Source organism: Natrix helvetica (genome assembly GCF_964273705.1).
Source record: "Natrix helvetica genome assembly, chromosome: 4".
Taxonomy (NCBI): Eukaryota; Metazoa; Chordata; class Lepidosauria; order Squamata; family Natricidae; genus Natrix; species Natrix helvetica.
Genome location: NC_138550.1, coordinates 4,207,953 through 4,224,489, shown reverse-complemented (window position 1 = coordinate 4,224,489; position 16,537 = coordinate 4,207,953). Strand labels below are relative to the sequence as shown.

Genomic DNA, 16,537 nt, shown 5'->3' with positions numbered 1-16,537 from the left:
AAAGCGACTTATGATGCTTTGCATCATGGCTGTTTCAATGCAATCAAAATTCAGAGGCGCGGCTTCATATTTACGACGGTTGCAGTGTCGCGACGTGTGATCATATTTTGCAACCTTCGGACAAGCCAGATTCGCTGAATGACCGTTTTACTAACTCAACGAGGCATTGACAGCCATTTGCAGCATCCCACAGTCCTGTGAACGTGTTTTATTATGCTATTTGGGTATTTTTTTGTGGAAAAAGGGTATTCGCTTCTGGTTTTCAGCAAAACCAGCCCATTTCATGACTTGTAGCCATAAGTTGAGGACTGCTTCTGTTTTCACTGGATGTATTCAAGTGGAAGAAAATTAAAACATGTTTTTTTTACGAATATATATATACATATATATATATATAAAGTGGGATGTGGTGGCTCAGTGACTGAGACACTGAACTTGTCGATCAGAAAGGTTGGCAGTTCGGCGGTTCGAATCCTGAGCACCACATAACGGAGTGAGCTCCCGTTACTTTCTCCCAGCTTCTGCTAATCTAGCAGTTTGAAAGCACGTAAAAATGCAAGTAGAAAAATAGGAACCACCTTTGGTAGGAAATTAACAGCATTCCGTGTGTCTTCAGCATTTAGTCATGCTAGCCATATGACCACGGAGATGTCTTCGGACAGCACTGGCTGTTTGGCTTTGAAACAGAGATGGGCACTGCCCCCTAGAGTCGGGAATGACTAGTACATATGTGCGAGGAGAACCTTTACACACCTCTCTCTCTCTCTCTCTCTCTCTCTCTCTCTCTCTCTCTCTCTCTCTCTCTCTCTCTCTCTCTCTCTCTCTCTCTCTCTCTCTCTCTCTCAAATATGTGTGTGTGTGTGTGTGTGTGTTGTATTTGTGCTGATAAATAAATAAAGGGAGACTAGTATAGATCTATTTCAACCTATTTAGGTCTCATCAGCTACCCATACCCTTACTGGGAATCGAACCAGGGCTGTATTGCATGTTAGGCCGATGTAATTGCCACTAAGCCACAGGCTCTCTTCCTTATCAGCTAGGCCAGGGAAATAGGTATGTATTTGTGTTACAACCCCTTTTATGCCCAAATATGGAAGGGAACTCAGTACTCCCCCTTTCTGTCCTTCGGCTCATTACAGAGGACCATCCAGGCAGAAAACCATATTTTTATTTTTAATGTTGCCTTTGCTATGTTTGTATTGTCGAATCGAAGCTCCCTCCCATATTTGGGCATACCAGGGATTGTAACACAAATACATACCTATTTCCCTGGCCTAGCTGATAAGGAAGAGAGCCTGTGGCTTAGTGGCAATTACATCGGCCTAATATGCAATACAGCCCTGGTTCGATTCCCAGTAAGGGTATGGTTAGCTGATGAGACCTAAATAGGTTGAAATAGATCTATACTAGTCTCCCTTTATTTATTTATCAGCACAAATACAACACAAATATAAAAAGGCAACATTAAAAATAAAAATATGGTTTTCTGCCTGGATGGTCGTCTGTAATGAGCCGAAGGACAGAAAGGGGGAGTAGTGAGCTCCCTCCCATATTTGGCCATACCAGGGGTTGTAACACAAATAGATGATGATAGATAGATAGATAGATAGATAGATAGATAGATAGATAGATAGATAGATAGATAGATAGATAGATAGATAGATGATAGATGATAGATAGATAGATGATAGATAGATAGATAGATAGATGATAGAGCAGGATCCCTAGATCCTGCAAAATCAGAAATAAGAAATTTCGTTAGGATCCATAGCCTGAATCTTTTTTTTAAAGTGCTATTAACTAAGAAGCAAAACAAACAGGACCCATCATAGCAAAAAGAAAAGAAAAAGTTTGCAAGATAGCAAGCCAGGAGTAGAAGGCAAAGAATTCAATGATGTGTTTGGGGTTTTTCCACCCACTTTAAAGACGGACAAGAGAACTGTCTAAGTGAGCTGAATGTCAAATGGCGGGAAATGAGGGACGAGCGTCACAGTTGGATGGAGCCGTTGGCTGCTGTCCTTCGTTCCATCTGCGATTCTGTTTGGTGAGCCAAGGGAAGATCTCGGCTGCCTTTCCAGTATTTGTACATTAGAAATAGGAGTGCCTGCAGTCAACACCGATTTAGAGAATAAGTAGCAGCTGTTTATCTCCATTAAATGTGTGGGCAGAAAAGTTGGACAGGGGATAGTTTTCTCCAGGATAGGGATAAAATTCTCCAGCAGACCCCGGATTGACGTAAAAGTAGACCCACTGCCAAAGAACCCAAGAGAAGAGCTGCCCTTACGTTTTCTCCTGGAAACAAAATCAGGGTAACTAAAGACAGATGGAGAAAGAATTGAAGTACGACAGGCAAGACAGTCACACACATCCCAGGGGCATTTTGTCAGTACAAGCAGTCCTTGACTTACGACCGTCATTGAGCCCCTGATTTAACATTGTTAAGCGGATCGCCCCCGCGAAGACGTCCTGTTTTATGATCTTTCTTGCCCTCGTCGTTAAGCGAATCACTGCATTTGTTCAGCGAATCACTTAACACTGTTGGTTTCTTTGATAAAAAGTTTTCGATTTTTGATTTCTCAACGTACAAGCATTCCATCTTTCCTTAAACCAGGGGTGTCCAAACTTGGAAACTTTAAGACTTGTGGACTTCAACTCCCAGAATTCCCCAGCCAGCCAGCATGGCTGGCTGGGGAATTCTGGGAGTTGAAGTCCACAAGTCTTAAAGTTCCCAAGTTTGGACACCCCTGCCTTAAACAGTGTCTCACCTGGGAACAAATATCTCTGTGCATCAGCTTTCAGCATTTACAACATCCTTCACATTAATATCAATTTTTTAATCTTAAAATGATAGTTTTAAACATTATTAACGGGTGTTAAGTGAATCCGGCTTCCCCCCTTGACTCCGCTTGTCAGGAGGTCGCCAACGGGGGATCACCTGACCCCGGAGATACTGCGACCGTCATAAATGTGAGTCAGTTGCCAAGAGGCTGAATTTTGATCACATGACCATGGGGAAATGCAGCAGCGGTCGTAGAAGTGTGAAAAACAGGCCTAAATCACTTCAGTGCCATTGTAACGTCGAACGGTCACTAAAGGAATGTTATACGTCGAGGACTATCTGTAAAATGCCAATTATGAAACGAAAAACACTGGAAAATCCTATGAAATGAAAAGATAGGTGGCGAAGGGGTATAGGGAGTTTTACAAGAGCGATCAGGAGGAAAAATTAATCCTGACTTGTTCTCTTGTTCCAGTTTTCAGCCTCGGTGGCGCAGCGGTTAGAGTGCAGTACTGCAGGCTACTTCTGTTGGCTGCCTGCAATTCGGCAGTTCAAATCCCACCAGCCCAATATATAAGTATATATTCAAGAGCGAGATATAAAGGGGGGAAATATAACTAGGGTAGACTAGTGAAGGTAAAAGAGAATAAGAAATGATACTAAATTATATTTGGGTTGGTGGAAATACAATCCCAAGGAAAGATAAACTGAGTTTTGAAGTATACACCAATAATAATAGAAAAAGAAAGGGAGAGAGGAGAAGAGAATGAAAGGAAGATGGGGGAAAGAAGAAAGAAGTAAGGAGAGGATGGAAGGGAGAGAAAGAGAAGGAGAGAGGGTAGGAAGGGGAAGAGGAAGAGCAGGAGTAGTGGGAAGGGAAGAAGGAAGGGGAAGGAGGAGGAAGGAAGGAAGGAAGGAGGAGGGAGGGAAAAAGGAAAGGAGAGAAGGGAGGAAGAGAGAAAGAAGGAGAGGGGGTAAGAGTAGGAGTAAGGGAGAGGTAAGGGAAGAAGGAAGGGGAAGGAGGAGGAAGGAAGGAAGGAAGGAGAGGAAGGAGGGAAAAAGGAAAGGAGAGAAGGGAGGAAGAGAGAAAGAAGGAGAGGGGGTAAGAGTAGGAGTAGGGGAGAGGTAAGGGAAGAAGGAAGGGGAAGGAGAAGGAAGGAAGGAAGGAAGGAGAGGGAGGGAAAAGGGAAAGGAGAGGAGGGTGGAAGGGAGAGAAAGAAGGAGAGAGGATAGGAAGAGAAAGAGTAGGAGAAAGGGAAGGGAAGAAGGAAGGGGAAGGAGAGGAGGAAGGAAGAAAGTAGAGAAGGGAGGGAGGGAGAAAAGAAAGGGAAAACGAGGTGTTACAAAAGAAGGAAGGGATGGTAAATAAAGCCACCCAAAATGTACATTATAACTTGTTAAATGCAATAATAAATGTATAAGAATGATGAATGTAAAGAAGAATAACAATCATGCGAATGTATACTTAAAATGGTATGTAAGAGAATAAAAAAAAGAAAAAATTCTTTGGGGAAAAAAAAATCCCACCAGCCTCAAGGTTGACTCAGCCTTCCGTCCTTCCGAGGTGGGCAAAATGAGGACCCAGATTGTTGAGGACAAAAGGCTGACTCTGTAAACAGCTTAGAGAAGGCTGGAAAGCGGTATATAAGTCAAAGTGCTAGTACTTGTTTTGCCTTCTGTTGAATTCTAGCAAAATGCCTGGATTGCATTTGCTCTATTGAAGAGAGAATTCTCTTGCCATCTATCGGATTATTGGTTCATCCACTCACTTCAGTTCAGGAACTGACCGTATATCAGATTAGTACTTAAACCAGCCTCGTTCCGGTTTGAAATGTATTGACATCTATATTTTAATACCAGATCTGAAGTTTGGACTGCGAGATCTTTGGGGGATGAGGGGGGAGAATATTGTTTTCAGTGTAAGATTAAACCTTTACTGTTCATGGAAACATAACTTGTTTTAATTCCAGATTTTCTTGGCCTTGTGAACTTTTCACTGTTTGGGGAAAAAAAACCTGCTTGATGTAGTTTTTAGATTAATGAGCGAGTTCCCTTCAAGTGAGATCATATAAAGATAATACACTCTTGCGCCGAAATCTGATAAACATTGCTTAACGGTATTGAAAAGTTTATGTAAATATAAAAGCATAAAGTTTGGGGAAGTTTCCGGCTGTAATATAAGACTGGTCTAGCTGTAAAGAGTTAAAACACAGCTTATTGCGTTTTGAGTTTGAAAGATTGAAAGCCTCCCAGACTTCTAAGTTGCCCTTTTAATACAAGTCGTATCAAATAATTCGTTGTGAATTAGAGAACTTTAATGAGTCTACAGATAAAAGTTTACCTTAGTTCCCTCATCACTTCTCTCTCTATTACTAGAAAATCAGAATATTGCATACGAGAGAACAGAACAGAATAGAATAATAGAGTTGGAAGGGACCTTGGAGGTCATCTAGTCCAATTCTCCTACTCAAGCCGTCGGACCCTATATCATTCCGGAGAAATGTCTGACCAGTTTCTTCTTAAAGACCTCCAGTGATGGAAAACCCACAACATCTGGAGGCAAGCAGTTCCACTGATGAATTGTTCTCATTGTCATAAAATTTCTCCTTAGCTCGAAGTTCTTAGTCTGATGAAATCTTTCTCCTTCTGTCCTGGCCACTTTTTTTATAGAGGAACGGTTGAGAGCATTTTAACAAACTGCATCCCTGTTTGGTTTGGTGGCTGCAATGCCTCAGATAGAAAGTCCATTCAGAGAGTGGTGAGGACAGTGGAGATTATAGGAAGCTTGCCTCCCGCTATTCGGAATACTGCTGATTAATTGTCCTCAATGTCAGGAAATGTCTTACAATACAATAGTAGAGTTGGAAGGGACCTTGGAGGTCTTCTAGTCCAACCCCCTGCCTAGACAGGAAACCCTATACTGTTTCAGACAAATAGCTATCCAACATCTTCTTAAAGGCTTCCAGTGTTGGGGCATTCACAACTTCTGGAGGCAAATTGTTCCACTGATTAATTGTTCTAACTGTCATGAAGTTTCTCCTCAGTTCTAAGTTGCTTCTCTCCTTGATTAGTTTCCACCCATTGCTTCTTGTTCTACCCTCAGGTGCCTTGGAGAATAGTTTGACTCCCTCTTCTTTGTGGCAACCTCTGAGATATTGGAAGACTGCTATCATGTCTCCCCTAGTCCTTCTTTCTCTTAAGCTAAACATACCCAGTTCCTGCAACCGTTCTTCATATGTTTTAGTCTCCAGTCCCCTAATCCTCTTTGTTGCTCTTCTCTGCACTCTTTCTAGAGTCTCCACATCTTTTCTACATCGTGGCGACCAGAACTGAATGCAAATATTCCAAGTGTGGCCTTACCAAGGCATTATAAAGTGGTATTAACACTTCACGTGATCTTGATTCCATCCCTCTGTTGATGCAGCCTAGAACTGTATTGGCTTTTTTGGCAGCTGCTGCACACTGCTGGCTCATATTTAAATGGTTGTCCACTCGGACTCCGAGATCCCTTTCACAGTTACTACTCTTGAGCAAGGTACCACCTATACTGTACCTGTGCATTTCGTTTTTAGTTCTATTCTATTCCATTCTTCTTAGTTCTAGGTTGCTTCTCTTCCACCCATCGCTTCTTGTCCTACCCTCAGGTGCTTTGGAGAATAGGTTGACCTCCTCCTCTTTGTGGCAGCCCCCAGATATTGGAAGACTGCTATCATGTCACCCCTGGCCCATTTTTTCACTAGACTCAATTCTTGCAACCCTTATCATCTTTGTTGCTTTTCTCTGGACCTTTTCCAAAGTCTCAACATTTTTTATATAACGTAATAACCAAAACTGGGTACAATATTCCATGTGTGGTCTTACCAAGATCTTATAAAGAGCTACTAACTTTTGAATTGATACTTGAATTCTCTTAATTCATTTTTTTTTTTTTTACCGAAACAAAATCTGAAAAGCTGAGCTTTCACGAAGAAATGCATTGCATGGGCAATGCCCCCCCACGTGATGGCTGTTTGTTTTTCAAAGTAAAATTTGAAAGGCATCAAGGCATAATGCAAATGGTGTTTTGTTTGGATTTATTTTAGCTTGCTCCAGAGACTCTTTTCTCAGACATGGTTTCCTTCGCTCTATGGTTTCACTTCACTTCTGCAGCCTGAAATCTACTAACCCAGGGGTGTCCAAACTTGGGAACTTTAAGACTTGTGGACTTCAACTCCCAGAATTCCCCAGCCAGCATGGCTGGCTGGGGAATTCTGAGAGTTGAAGTCCACAAGTCTTAAAGTTCCCAAGTTTGGACACCCCTGTACTAACCAGACCGTATCCTGCTTGGCTGTTTTGAGATCAGCCAAGCTTGAAGGGGCATTCTTACTTAATTTTTTAGTAAATGAGTCCTTGAAACAGAATTTCCTGTAGGTTTTTGAATGATCGGCTGTTAAGAAATTCTACAGAATTTTTCCTGTTGAAGATAAATGTAGGTTTTTTGGTGGTCTGCCTTGCAAAAAAAATGTTCCACAGCATGGAGTTATTCTGCTGTTAGATTCTTACCCCTTGCGCTCTGTCTAATTTTGCTGAGCCTTGAAAGGGTACTAGTCCTCAACCTACAACTACTCATTTAGTGACGAAAGTTACAGCAGCGCTGAAAAAAGCAACTTACGACCATTTTCACAGGACTGTTGCAGCAGTCCCTGTGATCAAAATTCAGACACTTGGGCAACTTGGTTCATATTTATGACAGTTGTAGCGTCTCCGGGTCACACGATCTGTTTTGCAACCTTCTGGCAAGCAAAGTCAACAGGAAAGCCAGATTCACTTAACAAGCCTGTTGCTGACTTACCAACTGCAGTGGCTTACTTAACAACTGTGGCAAGAAAAGTTGTAAAATGGAGCAAAACTCACTTAACAACGGTCTCGCTTAGCAACAGCAATAGAACTCAGACTTATATACCGCTTCAAAGTGCTTTCCAGCCCTCTCTAAGCAGTTTACAGAGTCAGCCTCTTGCCCCCCCCCCCCAACAATCTGGGTCCCCATTTTACCAATCTCAGAAGAACCACCCTGGGTCAGTGGTTAGAATGGAAAATTGTGGGCTCTTATTTGTGGTCGTAAATTATCTTTAATTTAAGGATTATCTTTATATTAGGGATGGGTAACTTGATGGCCTGTGGACTTCATGTCCCAGAATTCTTGCACCAGCATAAAGGCCACAGGTCATAATATTGCCATAGCTGTTCACCCCGGGAGTGTTATAGCATGAGTTTGTATGAGTTTATTGCTTGCTGCTTGTGGAGATGGGTGATCCTTCATTTGTGATCAGTGTGCCGTCGATATACAGTGTACTGGAGGGTTCTAGATCAGTGGCCCCCCAACCTTTTAGGCACCAGGGTCTGATTCTGTGGAGAGAGAGATTTCCATGGATCACAGGGGGCCACGGTTTCCTGTACCGCCTACTTCCCGTGGATGGGGCTTCGCTTGTTTGCGTGGCCCGGTTTCTGGCATGCCGTGGTGAGGTGTTGGTCCTGGAGCAGGGGTTGAGAACCCCCTGTTCTAGACAATCTAGTGCAGGGGTGTCAAACTTAAGGCCCATGGGGCTGCCCTGAAAACAGTGAAGGACCGGCCAGCAATGCCTCCATTTTCGGCTGCGACGGCCTCTTGGAACCTTCTGCCTGTGAAAACAGAGCTCGGGAGGACTGCACATGGCCCTCCCGAGCTCTGCTTTTGCTGGCAGAGTCACCATGGGGGAGTCCTTCGCTGTTTCCAGGGGGGACCTGCTGGCCAGATCTAAGCACCCTGCGGGCCTTGCGTTTGACACCCCCGCCCTACACCATTTCTGACAGATGGCAGTGCAGTCCCCTTCCATCGAGTGCCCCCCCCCCCAATGCGCTCACATAGGCGAGTCAGAGGAGTTCCTTCTAAAATGTCCATAGAAATTCTTTCCCGGACTCCCGAGCGTCTTAAATCCTCCAGTTTGTGGCGCAACTCCCTTCCCCCGAGCTCCTCAGAAGCCCCCCTCTAGCTGCTGCCTTCTAAACCTCTCTGTTCTCTTTCCATAGCTTAGATACCAACATGGGCTGGGGACTCCAGATTTAAGGCAGACCCTTCCTAACCTGAAAAACTTCCTGGAGCACGGCCTCATGGTTAGATGGTGAGTAGTTCCGCTTCGCTTTGCACGACAGCGCAGGAAATCTTCGACTTACGACCATCCATCTGGAGAAAGTGACTTACAACTGGCCCTTAGACTTTAACCCCCTGTTGCAGTAGCATCCCCCCCCTCCCCCCCCCGCCCTCCCCCAGCAGTCACACAATTAAAATTTGGACGCTCGGTAACCGGCATGTATTTATGACGGTCGCAACATCCCGGGGTCATGTGATCACCACTTTAGACCTTCCTAGCCGGCTTTGCTTAACGACTGCATGACTCACATAACAACGGCAAGGATTTGCTTAACTTTTAAGTTGTAAAATGAAGCACCGTTTACTTAACAACCGCCTCCATTAGCAGTGCAAGTTCAGGTCCTGCTTGTGGTCATAAGTCGAGGACTACTTGCACAGATAGTCCTCGACTTACGACAGTTCATTTAGCGACTGTTCCAAGTTGCACTGGAAAAAGTGACTTAGGGCCTTTTTTTTTCACAGTTACAACCTTTGTAGCATCCCCCCAGGGTCAAATGTGATCCAAATTCCGACGCTTGGCAACCGGTTCATACTTACGACCGTTGCTGTGTCCCAAGGTCACATGACCCCTTTTGCAACCTTCGGACAAGCAAAGTCGATGGGGGAAGCCAGATTCACATAACAACCGGGTTCCTGACTTATCCATTGCAGTGATTCGCTTAACAACTTACGTGGCAAGGAAGGTCGTAAAAAAGGGGCAAAATCCGCTTAACAAATGTGTCACTTTTACAATATAAACTTTGGGCTCAATTGTGGTCGTAAGTCGAGGACTTCCTGTAACAGAAATGTTAAGCCAAAGATTAAACCTTTTTCCAGAAAACACAGAATATGAGGAAAACCTGCAATTGTGCCGTCTTTCTTACCGACGATGCTCTTTTGTCGATAGACCCAGTTCATTAGGATTATTAAAACTGATTTTGCTGTGGTCCAGGAATGGCTTTCGTTGAGACGGTTTTTTTTTAATCAAGTAAAAATACTCCTGACTAGCTTTAAATCCACCGTAATCCAGAGAAAAAGAGGCCCCCTTTTTTTTTTAAAAAAATGTGAAACTTTCACTTGGAGGCAGACATATGGCTACATTATTAATTAAGGCCAGAGAAAAACAGAAAATGTGTTTTTCTTTGAAACTCCCCCCAAAACAAATCACATTCCAGATCGGCCACGGATTAAGGAAAACCATAGGTATGTTTGCTATTCTGGATTTGGGCCAATAAAAAAACCCACTGGGATCCCGGAGTGATTTTACTTCATAAGTAGAACAAGGCTGATACGTGTTACCCCCTCTCTCTGCTTCTCCTTCGGCACCCACTGACCTTCCCCCTCCCTATCTTCCCACCGTCTCCCCCTCCCTCAATTCCGCAGCCTCCCCACGGCGGTTGCCAATGTGCTTGGCCTTGTCTTATTCTCTGCTTGAAAGGGTCGTTTTTTATTCCTTATACAGACCCAATGTTTCATCTGGGTACCAATACATCCAAAGAGCTGCTTCCTGCACAAACCGGTTTGTACATAAGTCGTCCTCGACTTACGGTCACAATTGAGCCCAGCGTTTCTGTTGCTAAGTGAAACAGTGGCTAAGCGAATTTTGCCCCGTTTTGCGACATTTCTTGCCACAATGGATAAGTTAATAAACAGAGCGGTTACTCTGATTTCCCCATTGACTGACAACCAGAAGGTCACAAAAGCCTCTGGCGTTTGGGGGGGGGGGTGAAAAACAGGTCCATCGTGCACCAAAAGCGGGGAGGGGGGGTTCACGTGCATAGAATTATGGGTGTGGGCACCCCCGTGCACGACCCCCCTATGGTCCCCCCACTTTTGGCATGCAATGGGGAAAAGGTTAGCCATACTGCCCTATACCATTTCAGGCAAATGGCTATCCAACATCTAAAGACTTCCAGTGTTGGAGCATTCACAACTTCTGGAGGCAACTTCTGTTCCACTGATTAATTGTTCTCACTGTCAGGAAGTTTCTCCTTATTGCTAAGTTGCTTCTCTCTTTGATTAGTTTCCACCCATTGCTTCTTGTTCTGCCCTCAGTTGCCTTGGAGAATAGTTTGACTCCCTCTTCTTTGTGGCAACCCCTGAGATATTGGAAGACTGCTATTATGTCCCCCCTAGTCCTTCTTTTCATTCAACTAGACATACCCAGTTCCTGCAACCGTTCTTCATAGGTTTTAGCCCTCCAGCCCCCCTAATCATCTTTGTGGCTCTTCTTTGCACACAACTAGCTGTGATCAAGTCCTGTTCCTTAAAAGGAAGAGCTTGTAACAAAGGGAAGGCCAACATTTGAGATGGGGAGAGATATTGTTCCTTCGGAAGTGTTTGTAAACAGTAAGGCAAATGGTTTATGATTTACTGCCATGGTTTTTTTTTTTTTTGAACTGCCCAGGATATGATATATACAACAGTGGAAGTACATAATCATTGGGAGGTGCCAAGGTGCCCCTTTGAGTTTTTTTCCTGCAGACATTTCATTACCTAACTAGGTGACATTATCAGTGCTAGAAGAGAGGATGGGGGAAGAGGAGGAGAAGGGGGGAAAGGACTATGGCTTCTTTGGTGCTCTCTAAACTTGCTTGTTTTCTTGCAGGTGTTTCATGACTCAAACCTAAATAACATCAGTGCATATTTTGGGTCATGAAACATCTGCAAGAAAACAGCCAAACTCACAGATCCCCAAGGACCCCACATTTCAATCCTGAGCTGCAAATATTCTCTTTTATTGATAGTTCGTAAGCATCAGTAACATTATGCACAAATGAAAAGAAGGATCCATCCACTTATTTTAAAAAGCCCCCCGTTGATTCAGATGAACAGACCCAACAAACGCCAAGCGCACAATCTGTCCTAACAACCTGTCACACTCCGTTCCAGGTAGTCCTCCATTTACAAATATTCATTTAGTGACCATTCAAAGTTACAACGGCACTGAAAAAAGTGACCTACAACCATTTTTCACACACTGGGGACACCGCAGTATCCCATGGTCACATGATCAAAGTTCAGATGCTTGGCAACTGGCATGTCCTTATACGGTAAAGTAAAATATGAATAAGAAAACCAAGGAGCCGTCGTTGCTCTTCATGACCACAAAGAAGTTGGATCCCAGAAGTTGGATCCGTTGGATCCCAGAGAAGCTTCAGGGATTCAGTAGGATTGCCAGGTAGATTGTCAAAATCCTTATTCAGGGGTGTCAAACTCGATTCTATTGAGGGCCGCATCAGGGTTGTGTTTGAGGGCATCCGTGGCAGCCCAAACTCTCTGCCAGCAAAAATGGGCTCCCGAGATCCGTTTTCAGCTGTGACGGCCTCCGGCAACCCTCTGCCAGCGAAAACAGCGCTCCAAAGGGTCTCCCATGGCTTTTGCAAACTCCATTCTCAGCTGCAATGGCCGCCTGCAACTCTCTGCCAGCGAAAATGGAGGCCCGTGCGAGCTCCATTTTTGCTGGCAGAGGGATCGCGGACCAGTCCTTCGTTGTTTCCAGGGCGGCCTTGAGTTTGACACCCCTGCTCTTATTCCACATCTGGCTAGCTCAAATCTTCAGCCAGTGTTGATCAGAAATAATAAACTGACCTCCTTCATTCCACCGACCGACAGATCCAAGCGAAGAGCCGAATTTTACCGCCAGAAACTGTGCCGAACAAACCAAGTCTTGACTCTCTGATGACTAATTAGGTGTAGATTCTTAAAAGTCGGCCTGGGCTTCGGTGGCATTTTAACTTCAAACATGAATCAAGTTTCTGTCCCGCTGCCAAGAATCTTTTTATGGTTTTGTGGCGGGATATGAATGTGAGCAATAAATTAAAAACATACAGATACGGGTGTCCCCCGTCCCCCCCCGAGGTGGGTGTTCCAATTAGCAGTCTAATCCTTATTAGGATTAAAGGGACCTGAGAGTCCTCTTGCAAACTCAGCGGCTCCCGTATTCCGAGGTTGTCTCTTGCAGTCCCGGGATTCTCGAGATCTGTTGTCCTGAAGACTTGAAGTGTGGGAGAATGAGCAGGAAAATCCCGTTTGATTGGACAGCGAAATCCTAACCTTCAAGAGGATTTTAATTTTCTGGGGTTAGAAAAGAGCCAAATGTTAAGAGTTTGGGGATTTAAGTCCAAGCAAATCAAGACACCTGCTTTGTGACGGAAGGGGATAAGCAGAACTGAAGTTATGGAGTCCTTCGTGCTCTCTGAGCTTGGTGGTTTTCTTGCAGACATTTTATTACCCAGATAGGTAACGTCATCGGTGTTAGAAGGGAGCCTAACAACAGCCTAATTAAGGAACCATCAAAAACACTCCCACCAACACTGACAGTGCAAGCCATTGCATATAAACAGAGAGCAAACCAGACTCCCTTCCTAGCACTGATGATGTTACTTAGTTGGGTAATGAAACATCTACAAGAAAACAGCCAAGATCAGAGAGCACCAAAGACCCCACATCCTCCTCCTCCTCTCCACAATCCCCCTAGCACTCATGATGTTACTGGGGTTCTCAGTAGCCTTCTTAAAGTTACAGAGCTTCTTCAAAGGCCCGCTGATTTTAACCCTTCTTTTCCCGTTCCCCAACAGTGATCGCCACCATGTTTCCAGCGCCATCCCCGTTCCAAAGAGACAAGGTTCCGCCTTTGGGGGTTTGGATGTCGGCTTTTCCGGCAACCACTCTTCTCCGGACAAAGGACTTCGCAAACGGGCTAACTCAGAGAACGAGAGACTGCTGCACAAGTCCCAACTTCCGAGTCCCAACTCAGCTGTCACCCAACCGATCGCCATCGCGGGAGAGGCGGAGAAAACGGCAGTCTCCTTATCCTCCTCCTTAGATACCGCCATCGATTTCTCCAAAGAGAGGAGCAAAACGGGAGAGGATTCGCGGCTCGGCGTCAACGGCGAGAACAGGACCTCGAGTGGTTCCCGGAATCCTCCAGAAGCTCTCCGGGGACCTTCGCGTGCCTTCAACGGCACCCCGTTCTCCGGTGAGCAGCCCGGGACTGCTGCCGCTCACGAGCGGCCTAGCATCTTCTGCGGCGCGCTGGGCACCGACCTCCTTTGTACTGTGGAGCAAGCGGAAGAGATCATGGGTCTGGAGGCCATGGGATTCGGGTCGGGAGACCAACTGACGGCCTTCAACTATATCCCTGTGGATCACGCGGTGGCCGTGGAATGCGACGATCAAGTCCTGGGGGAATTTGAGGAGTTCTCCCGTAGGATCTACGCCCTGAACAAGGACACTCCCACCTTCCGCCGGCCGCGGAAAGGCTCCGATAAGTAGCGGAGGGGCCGCATGTCGCCAAGAGGAAATTGTGTATCTGGAGTTGGAGATAAACCTTGCACGTGTCGTCCTAATCTGTTGCGGTAGGGACAGTCTCCAAACTTAGCGGCTGGAAGACTGGTGGACTTCAACTCCCAGAATTCCCCAGCCAGTTGGCTGGGGAATTCTGGGAGTTGAAGTCCACCAGTCTTCCAGCCGCTAAGTTTGGAAAGCTCTGAGTTATGGGGTAGGAGAACGTAGGGAAGAAAGTGGCTACCGTTTTGGAGGGAAGTACAGAAGACCTCCCTCGATGACCACGTGGGTCAGAAACTGCTTCTTTTAACCACCCCCTCCACCCCCCCACGATCACCCCTCCCTTCCCCGAATTTTTAATCCTCACAAATTTCTTGATCCTTTGCGTTACGGGTTCCCCCCCCCCTCAAGTTTTATTCTTTCAGGAGAAATTAGGTCAGGCTTTTGCTGGCTTACCAGCAAGGCTTGCGTCTCTTCTCACTTGTGTTCTTGTTGCTTTCAGCCAAGCAGGCTCACATTTTCTGGTTGAGAGACACACACAGTGTGTTTGTGTTGTTGTTTTTCTGGGGAAGCAGCTGATTCAACGGTAGGAAGACCTGTCACTCAGGAAGCCTGGGTAAAACTCCCAGTCCTGGGCCTCTTTCCTTCTTATTTCTTTCTTTCCTTCTTTCCTTCCTTCCTTCCTTCCTTCCCTCCCTCCGTCCCTCCCTCCCTCCCTCCCTCCTTCCTTCTGCTTGTCCTCATCCATTCTCTTGCTTCCTTCCTTCTCCCTTTTCCTCCCTCCTCCCCCCTTCCTTCTCCCTTGTCCTTCTCCTCATTCCTTCCTTCTCCCTTTTTCTCCTTCCCTTCTCTTCCCTCCCTTCCCCATCCTCCTTTCCTTCCTTCTCTTTTCCCCCCTCCCTTCCCCCCTCCCTTCCTTCTCCCTTGTTCTTCTCCGCCTTCCTCCCTCCCTTACTTCCTCCCTCCCTTATCCCCCTTTTCTTCCTTCCTCTTCCCCTCCCTTCCTTCTCACTTGTTCTCTTCCTCATTTCTCCCTTCCTTCCCCGTCCCCCTTTTCCTCCTTCCTTCCTTCCCTTTCTCCTCCCTCCAATCTAACAATCCCACACCGGTCCCAGGGTAAAGAATAGGACTTGCCATGACACCCCGAGGAGTCCCAAGTGCTTCCGAGGGGTCATAACGCCAGAGAGATGGGTCAGCGAGTGGATGGTTCCTTTTCCTGCCAGGAATAAACTTAAATCAGGGGTGTCCAAACTTGGGAACTTTAAGACTTGTGGACTTCAACTTCCAGAATTCCCCAGCCAGCATGGCTGGCTGGGGAATTCTGGGAGTTGAAGTCCACAAGTCTTAAAGTTCCCAAGTTTGGACACCCCTGATTTAAAACAATGCTTTCCAATATCGCCCTAGTCTAACTCCCCTGCGATTAAGGAGCCTCCTCCATTACCAGGAATAAAATGATGTCTCGCTTTGAAGAAGTGGGCGACTATGCACAGAACCCCCCCCCCAAACCCGTCTTGTCCACCGAAGATGCCCCTTCTAAGGAACCCTGGCCTACTCAGAGGGCGGGTCTGTCTCTGCCACAGGAGTACCTCACTGCACCATAAACTCTTCACAAAAGAGCCTGTGGGCGCATGGTTATTCTTATTCTTGTTATTTCCATTAAGGTTATTATCCATTATTTCAATCTCAGTCCAGCAATGAAGCAGTTTGCAACCATGGAGGCCAGGCTCTGCACACGTGCAAACCCCCCCCCCCTCCACCCCCACGTGTGCACCCAGCCAATGCACCCAGTGTGATAGATTTGGTCTTAACCTGAATTGAATGGAATTGTCCTTTCGGGAAGACCTTTTTTAAAAAAATAAAAATAAAATAAAACACAGGAAACCAACCCCCTCTTTTTTAAATTGGAATTGTCTTCAACGGTTGACCGACGGGGCAAATGTAGCTTCAGGCGAGGTAGCACCCGACTTGCACATGAGTGGATTTTCTAGCCTGAAGATCTGCCTTTTATGGGGGGTGGGGGTGGGGTGGGGGGTATCCAATAAGCCTAGCTTTCGCTTTCTACATTGTCTATCTCCAGTCTACCACATGGTCCTTCAGCACTTTCCAAGGCGGCTCCCTGCACCCATTTCACGTTCTGGAGGTAGCGGAAATTTGAGTAGTTTGGAGAACCAGCAAATGCCACCTCTGACTGACACCAGAGTGGGTGAGAAGAGAGATTTTGCCTATCCTTCCGCCACGACCATCCTCGGGGTCACTTCGAGCATTGCAAATGGGTCAGTGGTGAAATTCAAATTTTTTTACTACCAGTTCTGGGGACGCGGCTT

The 16,537-nt window shown here is 45.8% G+C and overlaps 1 protein-coding gene across 2 annotated transcripts in view; it reads left to right on the top strand.

The window, feature by feature from the left end:
• The window catches only part of UVRAG (UV radiation resistance associated), an 82,556-nt gene extending 66,320 nt beyond the window's left edge, over positions 1 to 16,236 (top strand). Inside the window, exons 14-16 of one of the 2 annotated variants that reach the window (XM_081949969.1) lie at positions 8,825 to 8,916; positions 13,505 to 14,293; positions 14,389 to 16,236. In XM_081949969.1, coding sequence (XP_081806095.1) covers positions 8,825 to 8,916; positions 13,505 to 14,201 — 789 coding nt within the window. In that variant the 3' untranslated portion in view covers positions 14,202 to 14,293; positions 14,389 to 16,236. Of the gene's footprint in view, positions 1 to 8,824; positions 8,917 to 13,504; positions 14,294 to 14,388 lie in introns of those variants that run through there. The other variant, XM_081949970.1, reaches the window with a different exon arrangement.
• Positions 16,237 to 16,537: the final 301 nt, after the last annotated feature.